This window comes from Plectrocnemia conspersa, unplaced genomic scaffold (assembly GCF_051122295.1).
Source record: "Plectrocnemia conspersa isolate PC_06_02 unplaced genomic scaffold, ASM5112229v1 ptg000009l, whole genome shotgun sequence".
Lineage (NCBI taxonomy): Eukaryota > Metazoa > Arthropoda > Insecta > Trichoptera > Polycentropodidae > Plectrocnemia > Plectrocnemia conspersa.
Genome location: NW_028277173.1, coordinates 23,517,212 through 23,540,071, shown reverse-complemented (window position 1 = coordinate 23,540,071; position 22,860 = coordinate 23,517,212). Strand labels below are relative to the sequence as shown.

The 22,860-nt window shown below is 32.2% G+C and overlaps 3 protein-coding genes across 3 annotated transcripts; 2 read left to right on the top strand and 1 right to left on the bottom strand.

Moving 5' to 3' along the window:
- Positions 1–122: 122 nt before the first annotated feature.
- On the bottom strand, positions 123–736 carry LOC148232306 (uncharacterized). Its single transcript, XM_088192971.1, has 2 exons — positions 494–736; positions 123–422 (listed from the first exon to the last, which is right to left on the bottom strand). Exons 1-2 carry the CDS (start codon positions 644–646, stop codon positions 354–356), a joined length of 222 nt encoding a protein of 73 aa, XP_088049097.1. The 5' UTR covers positions 647–736; the 3' UTR covers positions 123–353.
- A 285-nt stretch (positions 737–1,021) lies between these two features.
- Positions 1,022–20,610, top strand: LOC148232304 (uncharacterized). Its single transcript, XM_088192968.1, has 6 exons — positions 1,022–1,153; positions 1,221–1,414; positions 1,499–2,937; positions 2,999–3,685; positions 3,756–4,914; positions 19,429–20,610. The coding sequence occupies exons 2-6, from the start codon at positions 1,234–1,236 to the stop codon at positions 19,431–19,433; spliced, it is 3,471 nt and encodes a 1,156-aa protein (XP_088049094.1). The 5' UTR covers positions 1,022–1,153; positions 1,221–1,233; the 3' UTR covers positions 19,434–20,610.
- Positions 19,371–20,610, top strand: LOC148232305 (uncharacterized). Its single transcript, XM_088192970.1, has one exon. It carries the CDS (start codon positions 19,593–19,595, stop codon positions 19,788–19,790), a length of 198 nt encoding a protein of 65 aa, XP_088049096.1. The 5' UTR covers positions 19,371–19,592; the 3' UTR covers positions 19,791–20,610.
- Positions 20,611–22,860: the final 2,250 nt, after the last annotated feature.

Genomic DNA, 22,860 nt, shown 5'->3' with positions numbered 1-22,860 from the left:
TGTTCATGTATTTCTATCTCCTTCAAAACACAACATAGATAGATTATTGATATACTTTATTTCTTATAAAATATGTTATTGACAACATATATTATATAATCGTCTTAATTAAAAACATGAGATTTTTTATATTTTTTTTATTATTTACATAATTCAAAAAATACCTCAATATAAAGTATTCTATTACACTCTAAGATAATTTAACAGTGACTAAAATATTGTATTTAGCCATGAATCGAACTCGTTGCAATTCTCAGGAGAATCGGTTGGAGCGGAAACTTATAATCAAATCCAATGAAGGAAACAATATTCATTTATAAATATATGACTCTCAGAACTAGGAATAGGTATAATCACTTTGTATTGGTTTCATTTTCAGGTTTATGTTCAGGAAATAACTTATTGTATAAATGCCTTCCTGCCTATAAACAAATACGAGTGTTAAATATGAAATAAAATCATATGGTTATGATTATCATCCAACGATACTTACTCTCACTATCGGTATTTCGGCATCTCTTTCGCTAGGTGTTACGAGGCTGTCATACGTTTGTAAATGGCTCCATAATAAATGACCTCCAATTACAAGTCCAACAAGAGTTACTGTCATTCCGTGTTTGTCCATCAACGCCTTAATTTTAGACATATTTACAATTTCATCAAGGGCAGCAAGACGAAGTAGCGAACTGTCAATAGGTTATTTTTGACTTTAGTCATAACGACACTTTTAATGGCCATAAAAATAAACTCTAAAATGAATATTTAAAATGTTTTAACATGCAATAATGAACATAAAGTATATGTATAAACCATGTTTATCTAAATTTAAATGATATTACTAAAATATATATATTATATTGCATATTTTCCCATAAAAGGGGGATTCAAATATAGAAAATAACATAAAATAACATTCTTTTATAGTTTTTGATAATTAAAATAATAAATAGTTAACTAAATATAGTGTATATAAAATAAAACAAAAATAAAAATCAATATGTTTGATATGATCGGGTGCCATAGAAACAGAAGTGCAAACATTGAATGACCTCTGAATTTTAATGTATGTAAGAATAGTGCCATGGAAAATAATCTATAATTTACCAGTTTGCTCGTGTATCTCAATCAAGGTAGAAGGCTTTTCTTAAAAGAGGTAATTTAAACATAATTAAACAATTTCATACTAAAATATATAATTATATTTTATTGATAAAAAATAGATCAGCTACAAATATGGAAGTTTCAAATCAATTTTCAATTTTGCCACCTGGTGGAGTAATTCCACCCAAAGGATTAAACGCAGCCATGGAAGGTCTTGTAAGAGAAGTTCTTCTTAAAAATCCAAAAGATATATTTTCTTTTGCTGCTGATTATTTTGAAAAATTGGTTGAAATTAGGAAAAAGGCTTCTATCGGTTTGTTTTCTATTATACTATGCTTAAAGTATTTATTTCATCATTTTTTATTATAAATGTGTTTACATTTTAACATTATTTCAGATGAAAGTAAAGAAATAAGTAATTTGGTATACATTCATAAAAGTTATACAAAAGATTTGGATGTATATAATGAACAGCAAGAACAGCAAATTGTCATTGAATCACCAGTGATAAGAAAAGAGGTTGAAGAGATAATTGAAGCAGAAGATATAGAAGACATTATGGATGAAGTAGTTGTAATGGAGAAAAAAATAAAAAAATCATTAGACATTGATTTAAATGAAGGTAATATAATCGGTGAAGATTTATTGCTGAGTAATGAAGAAGAAAATAATCATGATGACAATGAAATTTCTCTAACAGTAGAAAATGTTGATAGCTTAGCTGAGGTATTGAATAATGATGATGATTCTAAAATTGATCAGATTGAAGACGTTATCACATCTGATTTTGATCAAGTGAACGACGAGGCAGATGTTGTTACAGTTGAGAATGGTAGTGATGTAATAAAAAGTCCAGTCGATCAAAAACATTCCGTTGAATTGGTTGAACAAAGTGAATCTACTCTCATATTAGAAAATAAAAGTGAAGAGAACATAGCAGATGGAGAAAATATAGCAGATGATATCAATAATGATAAAATTGAAAATAAATCAACTGAACCTGAAGAGCAATTAGAAGTAAATATTGAAATTGTGGAAACATCTAATTCTGTAGAAAATAATGATGTAATAACTGAGGATGTTGACGAATTAAACACTGAGATAAACAATATTGCAGAAAGTGACAGTGACAAGATTAACCAGGAAGCAGAACATTTAGATGCTGAAATCATTTCCCCTGAACTTTCTGTAAGTGGAAGTAATGAAAATTATGAAGCTTCTGAAAGTGTACAAACTACAGTGAGAAATGATTTTAATAGTACGACTAATGATGAAGAAATGGAAAATATGTTAAACGAAGATAACGAGACTAACACTATGTTGGAGAGAACAGCATCAATGAACGGTCTGGGCTTTTCAGAAAACTTTGATGATCAATTTATTCAAAATATGAATACAGAAAGGATTGATGATGCATATATTAACCTTGAAACTAGCAGGAATGATAATTCAGCACAAGAAAATAATGACAATGAACGTGAAGAAAACAAGTCTAAAGAGAGTTTAGATAATGATATGAAATTAAACATTGATCTACAGCAAGAATTGAATTCAAAAGAATATGAAGACAATGAAGATATTTCAATAGATAATGCAGATGAAAACGATATAAAAAAATCAAATGAAAATGATGACATGGAAAAAATTAATAATGGTCATAATGATACCGTTGTAGTTTATGATGGTATTGAAGACGAACAAGAAAGGGATAATCTTATTAAAGCAACTACTATGATACAAAAAATATTTAGAGGTTTTATGGTTCGAAGTAGAATTGCAAACATTTTAAAATCTAAGAACTCTGAACAAATAGCAAATGTCGTTGAAGTTGACGATGTAAGTATATCAATTGTTTTAAAAGTATGTAAATTCAAGATAAATCGATTTTTATTTTTAGCTAGCACCTATTAATTTGGACTGCGTACCTGAATTGATTAAAGCAAACATTGAACCATTATTGTATACCGTTCCTGAAGAAAAAAATGGTTCAAATTCAACCGAAGAAGAGTCGTCAACTTTTTCTAGTGCAGCAACTAAGATACAAGCCGGCGTAAGAGGGTATTTGACAAGAAAATATTATCAGTTGAACAAAACGAACAATTCTTCCGACACTACTGCACCGTCAATTGGCGAAGACAGTAAATCATTTGATGAGATAGCAAGTACGCTCGAGTCAAACAGTCCCGATGACACAGTGAGCAAAATAATTGTGGCTACTTCATCAATAATCATTGAACAATTGGAGCATTTTGAAATGCTAGAAAATAAATCAATACAAAGCTCTTCGTCAAATGTGAACTCGATGGAAATGTCTAATGGTAACGGTAACGGTAATGCTAGAACAAAAAAACGACTTATACGAGAAGATGCAATTCATTTACACTCGCCTTACAGCAGCGATGAAGCATCAGTAAATAAAAATAGTTCTGGTAAAATAAGCGAAGAAGACGAACCGATTGGAGATTTGGCACAAAGTATAATATCTGAAATTATAACAAAAACGTATTCTCCCGTTGATACAAATGATCCAGTTGAAGAACAATCCAATATCAATGAAGACAGTGAAAATGAAAAAACATCCGAGGTAAGTCTAAGCAATATAATTATAATATTTAAATGTAAATACATATATATTTTAAGTATATTTTTTACAGGATACACAAAGAGAAATTGGTAATGAAGTAGGTGAAAAAATAAGTTCTTTTGATATAAATAAATCAATTCATGATAATATGGAAGAAGAAGTCAACGAAGCTGATGAGCAAGCATATCAGTTAAGAAAGAATGAAAGTTTTGTGTCAGACGACGGTGATGTAGTTATTGGTTCGGTGAAGTTAAGCAGACCAGTTTCTAAGATGAGTGAAATAACAACAGAACCAAAAACTGATGAAGAAAAAGTGGAAGATAAAGAAATTCATACAGTATTGGAATATGAATCAGATGAAAAAGAAACATCACTGAACCCAAATGAGGAAGGAAGTAACAGTATTGAAAATGTAGAAGATGTTGTTATCAAAGATGATTCGAAACAAGAGGAAGAAAATAATGATGTTGAAAATGCAGAAGTTGTTCCAAGCCAAGACGAATTGAAACCAGATGAAGAAAGTAACGTTATTGAAAATATAGATGTTTCTAATAATGTTGATTTAAAACAGAAGGAAGACAATAACGATATTAATAATGTAGAAGTTGTTCCAAACCAAGATGATTTGAAACCAGAGGAAAAAAATAACGATATTAAAAATGTAGAAGTTGCTCCAAACCAAAATGATTTGCAAACAGAGGAAAAAAATAATAGTATTGAAAGTATAGGAGATAAACAGGAGGAAGAAAGTAATGGTGTTGAAAATGTAGAAGTTGTTCTGAACCAAGATGATTTGGAACCAATTGAAAAAAATAACATTATTGAAGATGTAGATGTTTCTAGAAAAGATGACTCTAAGGAGGGGGAAGAAAGTAACGATACTGAAAATGTAGAAGTTGTTCCAAGCCAAGATGATTTGAAGACAAAGGACGAAAATAACCACATTGAAAGTGTAGATGCTGCTAAGAACGATGATTTGAAACAGGAGGAAGAAAGTAACAATATCGAAAAAGTGGAAGTTGTTCCAAACCATGATGATTTACAACCAGAGGAAGAAAGTAACGTTATTAAAAATGTAGATGTTGCTAACAAAGATGATTCGAAACAGGAAGAAAAACTTGAGGTTGCTAATACAGAATCTGATTTCAAAGGTCTCATACATTCTGGTGAATTCCATGATGTGTTACTACCGACAAAAATTGTCAGGCAGTCGTCAAGCATAAAAAAAGGTATGTTTTATATAATAGTTTAGCTTTGGAGTTAATTATGTCATTACTAATCATGCATCAATACAATTAGTACATAAACTCTTACAACTGTAATATACATGAGACAGTGGATATTGTTTATAATTTTTAGCTATTTGTTGCAAGGCTTCTTGCTTATGCCAATTTAACAAGTACAATGATCTCGACTAGCTTACTGGATAATTAAATTTTATTTATTTTAGCTTTTACACACCATTACATACAACTAGTAGGACACTCACAAAAATAATTCACTGATGTGATAATTTCATTGTTGTTGTCGTTTTGTGTTTGTGTTACTGTTTTATCTCGGTTTATTCAAATGTGAAATAGAGGAAAAAACATTTTATTTTGTTGATTTTAGAATTCGACGCGGTTTTGCTACTCTTTCTTATATGGAAGTAATAATTTTAGAAGAGTTAAATATATAAATGGTCATCACGCAAAACTGGATTTAGTGCTTGTGCAAAGGTGAATGTTAAAACATGGAATTAGCTTTGTTTTTTATATACGATTGCATGAATTATGACACTTATGATGGGTGGGTATTCGACGAGCGACGACGACTACATCTTTCGCCATAATTTAAAGTACATAATATGCTTTTCGTTAATCATAAACCATTGATTCATTATATGTGGGTAAAGTGGTGTATCAAATGGGATCATTAGATGCAATAATTTGACTTTGCACAAAATCACTTAAACTATATATCTTCACCGTATAGTGCTTTTCTGTACTACATAATGATTCAGATTGATAGATTTACAAATAACAAAATTGTTTTATAGTCAAGATCATATATCATAACAATTATTACACATCAATCACATATCATAGTATAATTATTCATTTTAACCACATATCAGTTCACATTCATAGTTATGCCTCTAAATTTCAAACTATGAATATGTTTGTGGCTCGCTTCGCTACTCCACCACATAATAAACATTATTTTTCTTCACCTCGTTTGTGACATATGTACATATATAAACAGTACCGCATAAACAATAATTTTGAGCTATGTGCTACTTAAAATGCAGATGTGTCACAAAGATAGTTGTACAAAACATATACAAATAACTAAAAAAATAAGGATAGACATGATTGAAGTTTTTATTATTTCACCAATGGTTGTTATTTCGATTGTTTTATATTTTGATGTATCAAAATAAAACAAGTCCATTTGATTAAATTCAATTTTCATACATATACGTTCTTTAACATCAAATGAAGACGTGCTCAAAACTAGAATGAAAATAAGTGTAACTTTATAATATTATCTCATGAATTTTCATTCAATTTCCTATGTATCATGTATATCAGTTATCACTTATTTGACTCAACTTGTGCGATTGATAGATTCATACATACATACATAACTGTATAGACTTGTAATTGTTGTAATTGTGTGAGTGCTTCTTTTTTTAGCGCATTATTTTAGTATTCGAATCGAACCTAGAACTCGTCATACTGAGCGTTTATCCACTAGCTGACCCAATAGTATGCATAGTCAAATTCACCATTTGGATACCTGCTTCATAATTATTTTGACGAGTAAAAGTAGTCAGAAATAATTTATTCTAGATCAAGATTGTAGACATGTGCGTCTCTTGAACCCTAAATACAGCATTGCATGAATCATGTTCTTTATGATAACATCGTTCCAGTACGATTTAAAAAATCTTAATTTCATCTAACGTCCCCTTTAATATTACCATCGGATCTCTGCCAAAATATTTTCAAGTGTTTTTGTTCCTAATATAAGTATTATTTTAATAAATATAATTAATAATGTGCAGATTGTAGATAATAATCTAATCGACTCTTATAATTAATCTGAAAAATTCTCTATTGAAATTATTTTCGATTATCTCTTCTATTATCAATATCAGGCATTTTTTATGCATATAATATTCAACAAATGGTTGTCAACAACATTTACAGAAGCAATATTCTCAGCTAAACGGGCGCCACAATGCTGCACAGGCCTAACCCTATCTCCAACGCTTCCAGTCTCTTCAAATTTTTTCACTATGTTGCGAATTGTTCGCTCGGTAAAACGATGAAGTTGGCCATAATCTTCCCGTAAATTTCGATACACAGTTCGCACAGAATTGTTTTTTCTGCAGAACAATTAAACAATTAAACAAATTTTACCCGTTGCCCGGTGGTTAAGCGATCCATTTCGTAAATGTGTTGTTGCAAACTAATATTTGACACTTGAAACACGCGCGATTATTGACAGCTGTCTGATTTAGATTGCTGCCAACCTCGATAGCTCGAATTGGATCATTCTGTATATCAAAATAAAGCTAGTCAATTAACGTTATATTCATCCTCAGACATATGCATATGTATACATCAGTGGCGTGCCGTCCATACATGCGGTAGATTCAAAACGTCAACCGCATGTACACGTGCTGGTGTTTATAGTCCATCAACCGTGCATGCGGGTTGACGTTTTGAATGTATGGACGGCACGTCACTGGTATACATATAAACATTAATATTGTGCTAAAAACATGATTCTTACCTAATATTATTTTTTTAATATTAGGTAGTGACTGCCATAGTATATTTTAACCGTGCGTTTCAATGAGTACAATAATATTGTTCAGTGGTGATGGTGGTCTTTGATAGGATCTTATGAGCATCCTTTTACTGTAAATGTAATTTTAATTATTTGAAAAATACCTGAAGTCAATACGATTTGAACTAGATGTAAAATAAAATATAAATAATTATAATAATTACAAACATGATTTTTAATTTTGTGTGAAAATTAAAAATCAAATCAGATTGCCTAATTATGTGATTTTGGAGTATTATAGCAGGTTCTCCTGTTATTGTGAACTGATTTATTCTGGTATTTTTTAAAAATCGTCGCTGTTCTATCTTTCAAAGGCTGGGTAAATAAACCATGCTACATTGATAATGTTGTTATTGATGTAATATTTTGATTCCTTAAAAATACTCGTAGTATCTAAGTCGTATCGAATATCGAGTTGAACTCTTGGAGTTTTGAGTGACTGTTTAGCTGGACCTAATTAGATGGTCGAAGTGAAAGCTACTGCTTTTCTTAGGCTTCGATTGGGCTTAACCTCAATTGTTCCAAGGTGGAGGCGAAATGCTAGTTCTGAGATCAAGTCCTGGTGGAAGTAATTGAGTACAATAATGTTCTGATGTATATGCCATTGCTGAATAGGAGGAATTCCAATGCCTTTTCCATTTCCCGATTCTTTGATCAATGGCGATGATTCGAAATGGAACCATACTCTTATTGTTTTTGACGTTGTTATTTTCTGGAATCTGCAATTCGGGAATGGTGTATTTGGTATTTTTTTTAAATTTTTGTCAAAGTAGAATCCATTGGTTTTGAGTAAAATTGCTTGGAAACTATTATTGGACGTCTGTTCGGATACGCATAATTGTTTGTTTGTAACGCCGACGAAAAAACTACAATTTTATTAGTTTTATGGCGCTTTTAACGAGTTCTGAAAACTAATTTTGACGCAACAATTATGGGTGACCAAAGCAAAACAATATAAATAAATCGTTTGGCTCTTGACATTCTTCCGGTATTTTTGACTCTTTAGTAATATATGACTATTTAACCAATAATATTAAAAAATACAATAATAATTAATCGGTGCCAATAACAAGATTATCCAATTTAGATTGTAATTGCTTAAAATAACCACAACGCAGTTGTTTTCACTATAGTCGGTATCTTTCTTCATAACATTAGCACGAACTTGCAAAATCACAATATAACAAATTCCACATAATAAAAAATACAGACAAGCAAAAAGGTCGTGTTTTTGTGCCCTGAACAAAAAACTTTATTCAACAATGTTTTGCTAAATTAATGGTTTTAACACTGACCTTTCATTTTTTGCTTGTTTCTGATAAAATGTTTAGGAGATGATAAATATTTTTGATTGCAATAAATTACTAAAGATTCAAGATTCAAGTAATATACTAATGAAATTCCAAGATGTTCGTAGTTATGTAAAGCAAAATTGCTTTCGTTTGTCATATACCCCGTGCGTTAGGGCCACATTGGAAAAATCGATGATGTCATTTATGTAATGCCGCTAGACCTCCACGAATTGATATTTCCAAAAGTAAAATTCATTCGTTTTAGAAAACTATTTCATGTTTTTCATTAAATGTAATACGTATGACGTAAATATGAATTCTAGACGTCACAATTATCTATTTATACGAACAAAACTCTCAAGAAGTAACGTTTCCAAAGTATTTCTCTTATTCTTTTAACATAAAGTTTATCTTTTAAGACCATATGATTAACTTTTAAATAGATTGCCTTATCTATATGTGTTAATTAAATATCGACACCAAGGATGGCAAAATCTGATAATAGAACCCAAATTAATGTTTTTTATGACGCAGACATTTTAGCATCTCAGATATGCTAAGAAACCCAAATCAATAACGTCGGTTGTTGTTGTCGTTTTTTCTTCGCGTTGTCGCGTCCAATAAAACATCATTGACGGCAATTTCGCGCAAGAATGATGATTTTATTGACATCAAATTGCTAATATGCGCTCGGGAGCGTATTCTATCGTGGCTTCTGGTTGTTACAGCAAATTGCAAAGAGCAGCAGCGATCGTTCGAAACTGAATTGGACAACAGAAAAAAAATGGTAGATAATTATAACAATGAAGTCGGAGAACGGACGTCACGGAGAGTGTGCTCACATGATGTCCATTATCAATGTATCTTCCATATGATGATGGTCATATTGTAAAGAAGGCAGGTCCGCATTGAGCGAAGCGATTTGATTCAATGAAAATTCATATGTTACATACTGCTTGTATCTGAGTATCTCAGATTTTTATCGGGTCACGAACAGAAATTATTTCGGAGTAGTGAATGGACGGACGGAAAGACGGTATAGCGTGCCAATCGCGAAAAATGCAGGGATCATAAACTTTATGGAAGACATACCATAGGAAAATGTCGCCCTAATGCATAGGGCTACAACTTAACCAGTGGCAAGCCCTTAAAATATAAAAATTGTTATTAAGAACACTCATAGTACATAGATATATAAAACTATTATCATTCTTAACATTTATTAGAGACTCATGGATAATAAATATACGACAGTGTTTGATAGTTTGTTGTAATATATAGTTAAACAAAGTTCATATCTATTATATATTATTATATTTTCGTAAAGGATAATAGTTTTAAAATTATGGATGGTTTTTGAAATAACGCGTTCTTCTCAGTTACACGACAAAACGCTAACAAACAAAACGTTAACCGATATAATGTTAACTATTTAACGTTAGCACGACATAATGCTCCCCGACAAAATGTTAAAATTTATAAATAATAATGATTTTTTTTTAATTATATTAATATTGTATTATATTATATTAAATGAAAATGTATTTTATAAAATAATAAAATATAGTTTTTTCAAGTTAAGTGTATTGTTAATTTCGAAACGAATGAGCATTTTTAGAATATATTTAGAACTTTATATAATATTTAATAAGTGTTGCATTTCACAAAAAGTTTATAATGAAAAAAATTAAAAGGAAAAATTTAACACAAAACATATAAACAAAAATTAAAAATAAATGTTATTATTAAATGGATGTTATTTATTATGCTATATATAAAAATTTAACGAAATAATAACTATTAAAAACTAAAAACTAAGTATTTTATAAATTAACTATTATAATAGAAACCAAGTATTTTTTCTAATTAACTAGATATTTAACAAATTTATAATTAGAATTTACTTATATATTAGTAAATAAATTATTTTAGAAATTAAATCAACTGTTTTAAAACTGAAAATTATAAAATATAAACAATACACCTACATGTAAATATACTATTTAATTATATTATAAAATGCATATGTATTTACATAAAAATAATATTTATTTATTTACATACATAAATGCTAGCATTATGTCGTGTTAACATTTTGTCGGAGAGCATTATGTCGCGTGTTAACGTTTAGTAATTAACGTTTGTTTTTATACCGTGATAGTTACTGGCAACTTTATTGTTTTAGGCTGGCAAAAAATGAAGCACAAATTTGTGAGTTCGCGGCCCGCATTTTAATTTTTTGCTGCGCAGCCAATAGGGGCCATTTTTTATTTGTTAAAAATATATTATTTTATCATCAAAAAAATTCTTTACACATTCCTAACAAATATTTATTTATCCAAAATAATAATTTATATTCTCATTGGCATATTTTAGGCAAGAAAACTATATTTAGATGAAATTTTATCTTTTAAAACATTCTAAAAAAGTTTGTTTTTATCTGTACATCTTCTCTCTTGAAATGAAAGAAACATTTCAATTTTGTAACTATATCTCTCTAATAAGCAATTCGGCTCATTTATTTATCATTTTTAAATAATATACTAATAAATGAGCTACATTGACCATTGGTATATGTTTTAGCGACTTTTTTGGTCGTTTTACTGCCTCTATCATTGACATAACAGCTCGATAGAGCAGCGGTGTGGTCAGTGACAAATACGAAACCCACATCTATCGTTCCCGAAAAATTGGAATTAGTGATTATTATATAAATAGATATATTACCCTGCTTCGCCCAGGATATATTCAAACTCATTATTTATTCATTAAAATTAATTTTATTCATCCTTATATTATAGGTTTTTTTCAAACATGGCTAGATACAATATTTTTATTATATTGTCTTCACATATTGCAGTAGCACGTATTCGGTCGCCAGCACGTCGCTGTTCAGTTTCTTCAGCGGTTTTATTGGCACGTATTGCAGTATAGCACGTAATCGGATGTCAGCACGTCGCTGTTTATGTCAATTTTCAACTTTAAAGTATAAAGTTAAATATAGCATAGTTTTCCCAGAAATGGCAGCTAGATTGATATGTGCTGATGTCACGTCGATACTCTTCTCCGTTTGGGAGGAGTTCTTGTGACAGACACACAGACAGACATTTTTTCTGTTTTATATTAAAGATTATAATTCCCGTTGAGCATCACAGATTCAGTTTTCCTAGATTTTCCCAATCTCACGAATGAATATTGTGATTAATAATTAAAATAAAATCGAATTAGATCGTCCATAGTGACATCTGTTGTATTCATTTTAAGCTGTAATAATATCTGATAATTATTAAAATATATGTAACTAATTTACAGATTAATTTCAGTCTGGTGTCTCACAATTTTCTAGTGAGTTTTATGAGTTTCAAAAATTGTACGCCTGTATCCTGCAAATGCAATAATATAGCTTTATTTGTATGAACCTGTATTGCCATTTCATTATCTGACAATATTTCGAACATGAAATGAAATGTTCAGATTTGTCAAGGAACTCAAGTTTTTTTCAAAAAATATTTGGTTAGAAGTGTAGTTGAAACAGTAATACTGTTTCTTGCGTAACACAAGTGTTGAAAACCGAGGATCTAACTGATTGTTGACATTTGTACTGTAGTTGTATTACAACGGTAATCAAAAACAAATCTATCGAAACTACCTTATGTAAATGTTAGTACGATATTTTATCTACTTATACATACATATGTATGTATATAACTTTATATCTTCAGCCTAAAATTATTTCTAAAGCTTCTAATGCAGGCATTGGATCGATGTGTTAATTCAAAACGATCTAAATAAGAAGTTAGATTCAACTGTAATTATTAATTCCCAGTTGAACCTTATTAGTACATGTTCTGAAAGATTAAGTTTGAGAATTGACTATATTTTTTTAATGTGAATATACATTTTCATATAAAAATGGGCTCATCTTACGTCACTTCGCCCAAGTCAAGGGTATGATAAGATATGAACATTTCCCCCGACTATTAACTATTTTTCTGTTGTGCGAATCTATATTATCATAATCACTTTCTATTAGGGTCATTGTCGGAATCATCAAATTGGTTATTGGTGTCAGTTGGGACATAATATTACTGACCATGCCACTACGCTAATCGCAATAATTAGCACATAGATACACATGAGGACAAAGAGTTATCGGATTAAATCGTACAATCAGTTAGCTAGGTGTATCCTATCTCAATATGAATGACTATTAATCTAAAATATACAATTTTGACTGATAAAGTAGTGATCGTGTTTCAAAGCGATAAGCACGTAACGTATAATATTTATGTTACGATTTTATATAATTTTAAACTACAAGTGCTTATTGTAGTTGTTGAATAATGGCGAATGTCACGAGGTCAAGACTAATTGTCATATTCTTGGCACGCATGTGGGGTGAAAGACATTGTAAATAAACAATAGCATATATATTTACGATTCAATAAACGTTTAATTGTGTAAATGACAATATAATTTAATAGTAGTAACTATTGTAATATTGTGTTAAATTATCTGAAATATCTATGGAAAATAATATATATGAAGTATTCGTAATACAATTCGGTTTGAATGGGACGCAATAAATAAGTCAATAATAGATAATATCAGTAAAGATTATTTTGATGAAAATTTAATTTTAAATTACAATATACTTGTCCCCTTTTATTAGATATAAGTATAATATAAGTATTTAAAAATATATGGCAAAAACATAGAAAATGGGGTACTGATATCCCCCGCTTCGCCCAGGCTGGGATAAAACAAATTTCTAAGTTCTATAGCGTCTTAGCACGACTTAATTAGTCTAAATATTTATCTGAGAAACTGGTCGAACTTGAAGAATCTAATTCGAGACGATTTCCTATACTCATGCAGATTTTAACTCATGATATATACCAGCTTTCGTGCCAGGCTTCGCCTATGTTTTGTTCCTAGTTATTTTGTGTCCTTTGAAATATAATTGCTGGTGTTTATTCTTGAATTATTTACTCTGCCAATACATTGCAACTAAACTAAAGTTTCCAAATATACGTTATTTTTAAATATTTCTAGGAAAATATAATCTTTGACAAAATATAGTCTTTCATCTACCACTTCTGGATGCCTTTAAAGTTTTTACACCAGAGGCCAGAGCACCACTAGTCAATTTATTGTAATAAAATCTATATATCTAAATAAAATAAATCATGATTTTCAGTCAGTCACGATTATCCGAAAGAACCGTTTTCTAAAAATAAAATATACGATTTTGAAAATTTTTCGGTACTACCGGTATTTCATTTTGTATTACCGGTAGTATAGAAAGTCAATTTTTGCCCCAATACCAGTATTACCGGTATTGCAAGCCCTAGTTACGTGTGAGTTGGTAGCCTTGTCTGCGTCACGTTGCCTCATGACTTTTCTGAAGATAGGGTTGAATTTATAAAGCGGCTGCTTTCTCGGCTTCTTAGAATCGTCATGAACTCTATTTACTCAGCGTTGCTACTTGTGTGTTTCAAGTCAAAAACGAAGTAGTAGAGGTTCAGATGAAAGATATTGATCCACCGACTGTTCTTTGTTTAGGTCCATTTACAAGTGGCTCCGATCGTCACGTGCCAGTGTATAATATCGGCGTGACGAATAAACTTGTTCTGCCAATCGCGAATACTTACAGCGATATGTTTTATTACGTTTTTAGCAAGTATTTATGACAAATTTGTATTCATATGGTTCCATGTATTCGGAAATCCCGTTACTGAATCTATACACTTGTAATTTTAATAGTTATCTTAGTACTAGTGTTCCATTCGTGATTGAATGTATTTAATTCACTATTTTTCTGGCTGGTTTTACCTTTACACCTCTCAAAATATTGATTTAACTTTTTAAAAGATTTCTGTATTTTATTCGCGTATAGATAAACGCGTATTTTTAAATTTTGGCGTATCGTTGTATACAAGATAAAGAGAAATGGCCTGAATAAACTTCCCTGCGGAACTCCAGTTGAATTTTACGCGGTATTGAGTGTTTAGTATTTATTGAAACAACATAGCTGCTAGCTCTCACATATGAGTGGTGCAGATAGGTGGGGGGCATATATTATATTTGCTCAGTTTGTGAATAAAACTGTCATGTCATACCGTGTCGAAAGCTTTTTCTATATCCTTATACTCTAAAAAGCATGTACCCTTTTTCATTTTTAATTTAATTATTTATGGCAGACAAAGAGAAGGACTTATTTTAAGAATAATAGTATAGACATAGTAGATAGTGCTTGTCATTAAGTGCATTGAAACACTTTTCCAATACGGTTATCTCTCATCGTGCATACCGAACTATAAAATATTTCCTTCAGATTCCGATCGCCGATCGAGCGTTATTTATAGTGTCTGTTTTGATTCGTTTATTATCGCGTGAAACGGCGTTTGTTTTCACGAGGGCACACACCGATGAGAAAAAAACAAACCTTTTGGGAATGCGTCGCCAATAAAAGCGAGGCTGAGTCTATTCCTGGCCAAAGTCGTCAGAGTGCAACTGCAGCTGACAATGAAAATTCGGACGGACGCCGCTCCAGTACGTCCCTGGCCGGCTGACCGAGGCGCGTCGAAAATCCACCTAATTATTTTTGCAACAATGCCACAGTCGAACTACAAGGGCCATGTTTTCTAGAAGCATTTTTATTAAAATAAATAATATTTTTAATATGCGATAAGCGGATATCCGATTAGTGAACTTCCCGAAGTTCTCGCCAACTTTTTGATCGACGTGCGATTGTCGATGAGTCGATGCCAAAAAAGGATACGACCAGTGTAATGTGTTTATTAGCAAAATGTGTACGTACACGCCTACTGGTACACCCACGACTTGAATAAAACAGAAAATATTTCTAGGTCTCTCTTTCGGCATTTGATTCGTAAAATATTATTAAATCGATGCCGTTAAACTTCACTGTAGCTTGATTGTTTCCGCTCGTGTGCATTTGTTTAGGGTTTCAAGAATTTTTACAAACGTTTCGACCTTGTCGTTGTTTTTTATTGTATTTACAGAATGGTTTTTATCTGGTTAGATGCTCTACATATATGCCATTGTAGACAGAGCTTTAGTGGTCGCTGTAAATGCTCAATAGTATAGAGTCATGTCACTTGTATTTTTAGTCAAGATCGGCATTGAAGATGCAACTGTATTCTAAAATGAGGTGTTTATTGGAATTTCAGTTTGACGATATCGCATTATACTATTAAATAAAATCTTGATTTCTAATACTTAATTTCTTCTTCTACTCAGCTCTAAAGCAATACTTGTGTAAAGGTCTTCCCCGCTGTACTGTATACATGTATCCAATCTAGTCATCCACATCCACCTTTATTTTCTTTATAGTATTTTAGCTCTACCGAGAAAGAATTTTACTAAAAGTGCTCGAAATCAGAGATGTGCTGCTAATCTTCTTCTTCTTGGCACTGCATCCCAGTGTGGGACTTGGGACGATAAGACCTCCAATCGCCAGCTCGTTTCTTCTTGGTACAGTTTTCTGTAACATGGTCTGTCCGCTATTTCTTTGGTCAACTCCATGATTTTTTTCATTGCGGAATCCATTTTGCAGTTTTCGTGACCTACATAACCTGTTCAATATATTTTCTAATTCCGAACTCATTTTTATTCTGTAATTAACATCCTCAAGCCTTTTGGATCCAAATATCTTCATCAAGATTTTTCATTCGAAAGCCGCTAGTCTGTTCTCTTTCGCCAATAACAGACCCAATGTGCCGCATCAAAAGTCTTATAATATCTTTATATCAGGTACGTCATTTGTGAGAGGGGCAGATGGGGGCCTTTGCCGCACCCCTCTTGAATTTAGCCAGAAAAATGCTTGTCATTTAATGAAATACTATGAAGTTTATTGAAATCGATAAAATTAAAAAACGAGGACTGACAAGCCAACATTCCCCCCCCCCCCCACACACACCTGGATAAATCTGAAATGCCATCCCTGATTCTCGGGTTATCCCCTAAAATAAATTAATAAAAAACAGTATCGAATCTATCCCAAAAATATTTTTAAAATATCATTTCAGTGAAATCATATCGGAATACATTTTCACCTGTGGATATATATTTTTACCAGTGAAAATATAATTTGTCTGGTATGTGCTAATAAGATTATATGATTTCAAGTAATATATACATTTACAAGCAATGTGGCCAACCCAAATGATCATCATCTAATATGGGGATATATATATATATATATATATATATATATATATATATATATATATATATATATATGTATATATATATATATATATATATATATATATATATATGTATATATATATATATATATATATATATATATATATATATATATATATATATATATATATATATATATATATATATATATATATATATATATATATATATATATATATATATATATATATATATATATATATATATATATATATATATATATATATATATATATATATATATATATATATATTGTTAAAGTGTGATAAATCTCGCGGGCCGAAAATATGTTCTAGGTTGGCTACCACTGATTTAAGGACTATCTTTACGTAGATATTTAATGTCAAATACCAGGAACAAAATTTTTAGAATCACATTTGACACTATAAATTTTATGGCATCCCTGCTTGATGCATTACATATGTTTTTAATTGCTATTGACGCATTATGACTGAGTTGAAAGTCATAAAGCATAATATAGCTTAACTGAGATTATTTTATCTCTACTGCCATTGTAGATTTATGGTTGAAAATATCGAAAAAAAAATATCCATAGCATCATTTTCTTACATTCTGCAGATGTAAGAAAAAAAAAGCAAAGACTACCGGGACAATATGATATAATAATATTGTACTAAATAAGGCAATAATAATAATGTTTACTGTAATAATGTGGCAACTATATCCATCTTTTTAACATCGTCAAATGTCGTACATATAATACAAGTATTCATGGCAATTTATATAATGTGACAGATGACCATTTTTAGTGTCCTCCTTTGATATTTTTAAAATCTGGTCACCATAATCGGTACTTTACTGTTATCGGGGGACAAATGTTCTGACCAACGCTCACTCGCTACCACTCGTTCTCACCTAACCTTTAAAATACGTTATGCTACATAAATGCGTTTTAATGTTAGGTGCGAGTCAGAAAATTTGGCCCCCGAATAGGAAAGAACCCTTTAATTTATATAAAGTAAACGCGCAAATGGACGACAAAATGCTAATGCTAAGTAATACATTTAATTGTTTGAATTATATACTAGAGATGTCATTTTTAGGGGGCAAGTGGTGGCATTTACCCCTTCTTAAATTTGGCCAGAAAAATACATTTCATGTAATGAAATCGAAATATGAAAAAAATGACTGGCCAACTATTACTGCCCCCATCCCCCACCTACATAGAAATTGCCAAAATGACGTCCCTGATACTAAACCAAAAAATCTCGAGTTATCCCTTATATACAATCTAAAAAAACAGTATTGATTCTATTTCGAAAATATATTATAAAAAGCGTATTTTCAGTGAAATCATATTAGAATACATTTTCACCGGTAGATATATGCTTTTACTAGTGAACATATACTTTATATGGCACGTGCTTATATATGAATTAATAATCATAGAAATAATAATAATTGAAATCATATAATTAATTAAATTAATTATAAGATTTCAACTTTTCCATACGTAGTAATATATGTATACATTTACATACTTATCATTAATTATTTACATAAAATGTATAAATGTTACGGGTTTTTCGGTAAAGTTATATTTTCACTGGTCCAAATACATTTTCACTGAAATTGTATGCTGTTTTAAAATATTTATAAAACTTAATTTGACAAATGCGAGAAGAGATAATTATTTTTTGTGCTCTCCAATTGGTCAAAATTTTGTTTAGATGTGCTTCATTTAATTCTCGCTTATTGTAAGTCTTAATTTTTTTTTTATAAAAAGTCTTAATATGAACGCTAGATAACCAAGGGTTCCCACTGCGACGGCGCCAATACGATTTTATTGCTTTTGACGTGGATATTTTTTTTGCGCTCTCCTATTGGTCGAATTTCGGTTTAGATATGCCTTATTCAATCGCCGGTTTAGATATGCTGCATTCGTCGGTGGATTCTAAACAGGGGGGACGTCATTTAGGGGGGGCAAGTAAGGGTATATGCCCCTCCCCTCCTTAATTTGTCAAAAAAATGCATATCACTTAATAAAATTCTAAGAATCTTAATGAAATCGAAATATTAAAGAAACTACCACTGACTGGCCAAATTTTGCTCCTCCCCCCCCCCTTGGAAAAAGCTGGAATGACGTCTATGAAAGCAATTCATCTCCACTATTATTTTTGACAAACACCTTTTTAAGATCCAAATAGTAATGGATTCTAATAAAAATATAACCGTACATCCACTAATTCTATTATTTTGATCCCTACAAAAATGCGAGCTAACAATTTATTGCCTTTGGGTCTTAAACCATAAAAAGAATCTCAAGAAATAATAAATTTTCCGAGCGGAAGCAGTAGTCGTCGTAAATTATGGACTGGGGCTTTTCTTTTCATGCTTTTCGTTTTAACTTTTCAGATTAGAGCTTCGCGGAGACGATAAGTCAGCCCTGGAGAGTCGCGCGTCAACTTGGTCCGGTTCCAAGCAGGTGGCTGGTGACGTCAGGAACGCGGCGCGGGCGTCGTTCGAGCGCCGTAGAAACGCCATTGGCATCGAGAAGTCCGAAGCGAAAAGACGCCACCATGGACCCGCAGAATCAGCAACTGCCGGCCACGGCCGAGGACCGCAGCGCGGCGAAGATCCAAGCTGGAGTCAGGGGCTACCTGGTCCGGAAGCAGCAGCGGCTCGCCAAGGAAGCCGCCACCAAGATCCAGGCCGGCTTCAGGGGCTTCAAGACGCGCAAGGACATGAAGAACGCCAGACAGACCCAGGGCGCGTGACCTCCGTCTTCTCCCGAGCTGACGGCCATAACGACGAAAAAGCATTCCATGTTCTTTTGTTTTGTGTGCGTGGTTTTTCAATCGTACGTGCTCCCTCGCACGGTCGTTCTACCATAACAATAACGACGTCGCATTCAGATTTGTTTTTATGCAATAAATATTTTCTGCAACTGTACATAATGTAATCGGGGTGTTGGGAATATCAAGGGCGAACTCAACAAAAACATGTTCGAGATAAGTTCTACAAGCGTTAGGGGCGAATTTAGCATGGATCACTGCCGGATTAATGAGTGATGGTGTCAGAAATAGTGCGTTGCATGTTGAGTTCGCCCTTAAATTTCGGTAAATGTTAGCGAGATTTTAATACATACTATTATTACAAAATTAAATTTTGTCGAGTTCGCCCATAATATTTTGCACGCTCCATATGATATAATACAAACATGTAATAGTTTTAAGATAGATCATAGATCATAGAATAGAAGCGAGCGTAATTTATTATTAAATGAAAAACAAATGTTTATATCATCGGCATTTTTCGATATTCTCAAATCGCGCATCTGGCGACCTTCGCGCGTTTGCGCACTCCAGATTCGCTTTTAGAATCACCGCCACAGAAAGCGACAGTTTTCCGGCGCTTCTCAAATGTTTACGCTCGCAAACGTAGCGTGTAAGCGTAGTTTTGTTTACAAATTTTATAAAGCGGATTTGCGCAATCGGCGCTTCTCTTCGTCTATTCCATTTCGTAGCGTATATATACTTTACTACTGTACAATTTTAGACGACTTTTGTATGTTGGAAATAAACGTTGTTTTTATAAGTTGACTTTTCATTTGTTTACGTCTACGTCACGAGCGGTAGTTTACGAGATGCGTTCGGGATTGCCGCGTCTGCGTCTCAGTAACCTATTTTTGTAGAACGACGCAGGGCCGAGTCTGACTATTGGGCGGTCGATTTTAGGGGCAAGCTAGCTGCACAAGTGGTAGCCTGGAGCGGCAAAAAATCAAAACAAAAGTGTAAATTTTCAAACAATGTTGCTAAAAAAAATCTTGACAAGCATACGTGCAACCGCGTGCACACAACCAATGACCACTAATAATTAGAGAACACTCAAAATCATTTCATAGAGTAAGCGGATGACATTTTTATTATAACCTTTATTTATTTAAGCTTATAAATTCTAATACTAAATTATTTTTGCCAACATGTCAATTGAAATAGGGTTCTAAAGTCGCCATCTTTATTAATGTTAAAAAGTGCAAAATATATTCTAATAACGTTTTTAAATGTACAGAAATAATAATTTTAGATTCGTTAAGCAGGAGCGTCGTTTGGGGGAAGTATAACTATATAGAATCCATTGTGTGCACCACTGCCGTTACCGATAATAAGGCCCTACGAGTCCAACCTTTATGGGTGGGCACCCAGCTTGTGACGGCCGGGTGAGCGGGTCTCCCACCCCCCGTAGTACTAAGTATGTTATTGGAGATATATTAGTGTTTCTCCCGAGCGCTGGCTGGTTGGCATTGCATTGCACTGCATGCATTGTGTTTCATCTTAATAACAACACCACCTTCATTCGTTTGCGGAAGGGCATTTCCCCCCCCCCCCCTTCTTGATTTGGCTAGAAAAGTGCATGGAATTTGATGAAATACAAAGTAGAACACGCTTCTTGTGAGCACTATCCCCGAGAAAATCTGCGGTTCATCTCCGACAACACGCTCCCACTCCTCGATAGCACGAATTACGTCACACTCGCTAAGAATGAATTGTTGCGGTATGGCCTTGGATAAGTACATTGGTCTTTCTTGCTCTCACACCACGTGCATTCGATGCATTCTGTATCCTTGTCTGTATGTTCGTCGCTACTGCCGTCCGGTACGGCCTTGTGTCCCGAGCTCCGAGTGATACGGCAGGGATTATCAACACTTTATTTTTTAACCGCTATTATTATTAATTTTAATATATACTTATATTTAACTATGTTTAACAACGGGAATAAAAATAAATTTTAAAGAAAAGTTATTTCCTTAGAAGAAAAAATAAATAATTTAGATGAGGATGAAATTGATGTACTTTTAAGAAAATTTATTCTACACGAAGCGACGATTTGTACAATTCAACAAAATATAATAAAAATAGAGATAGAGCTATCATCGAATTCTCTGAATACATGAAACGAATTGCACGCGTAAATATGTAGTAGCTAGAATGGAAAATTGCTAAATGGATTGAAGATTGCAAAGAGCTTACCATTGAAGTATCAACTCATAAAAGAAAAAGTCTTAAAAATATTTGAGTCGATGAAAGCGATGATAAATTTGTCGCTAATTGTGGATAGTTTGACAGGCTTAGAAAAAGATTTCCTTTACACAATTTTTACAAAAAAAGTTTCAGGAAGAGCGTGCATCAGCCGATGTAGAAACTGCAAAAATATTTCCTGAAAAATGACGAAAATTATAGAAGAGGGTGGGTATATAGCTGATCAGCTGTTTAACCCCTTCCTGGTCATGCCCGAGTTAACTGAAATTAGTATTTTGTAAATTTTCATCATGAAAATTGCAAATGTCTCTAGAAAATTTCATAGCCTTTTTTTTGTTAAAAATTAAATTTAAACGACTATTTTCAAATGTTTTACAACGGCTACATTTTTATACCACTGCATAGGAAAGGATGGGTCTGTACCAAGCGTTTTTAAGTAACTTTTAAAAAAGTACTGTGACCGGGAAGTGATTAACGCAATTATTGCAAAAATGTCTGATCCCCAAGTACACGCTTTCTATCTACCGTGTTATCGAGGAGTCTACTGTACTATGAATCTTAATGAAATCAAAATATTTAAAAAAAACGACCACTAAATAGCTAACTTTTGCCCCTCTACTATATCATGTTAAAAAGACGTCCCTGTCATTAAAAAGGGATTGCGTTGAAATGTAATGGTATATTTTTAATGTAAGTATAGAAAAAGCGTTCCCACTGCGACGTTTAAAACATAGTGTAATATCAAAAATGAATGTATTTTTAATGTTAGTATAGCAAAAAACTAACAATATTTTTTTTGCCTCCTTTA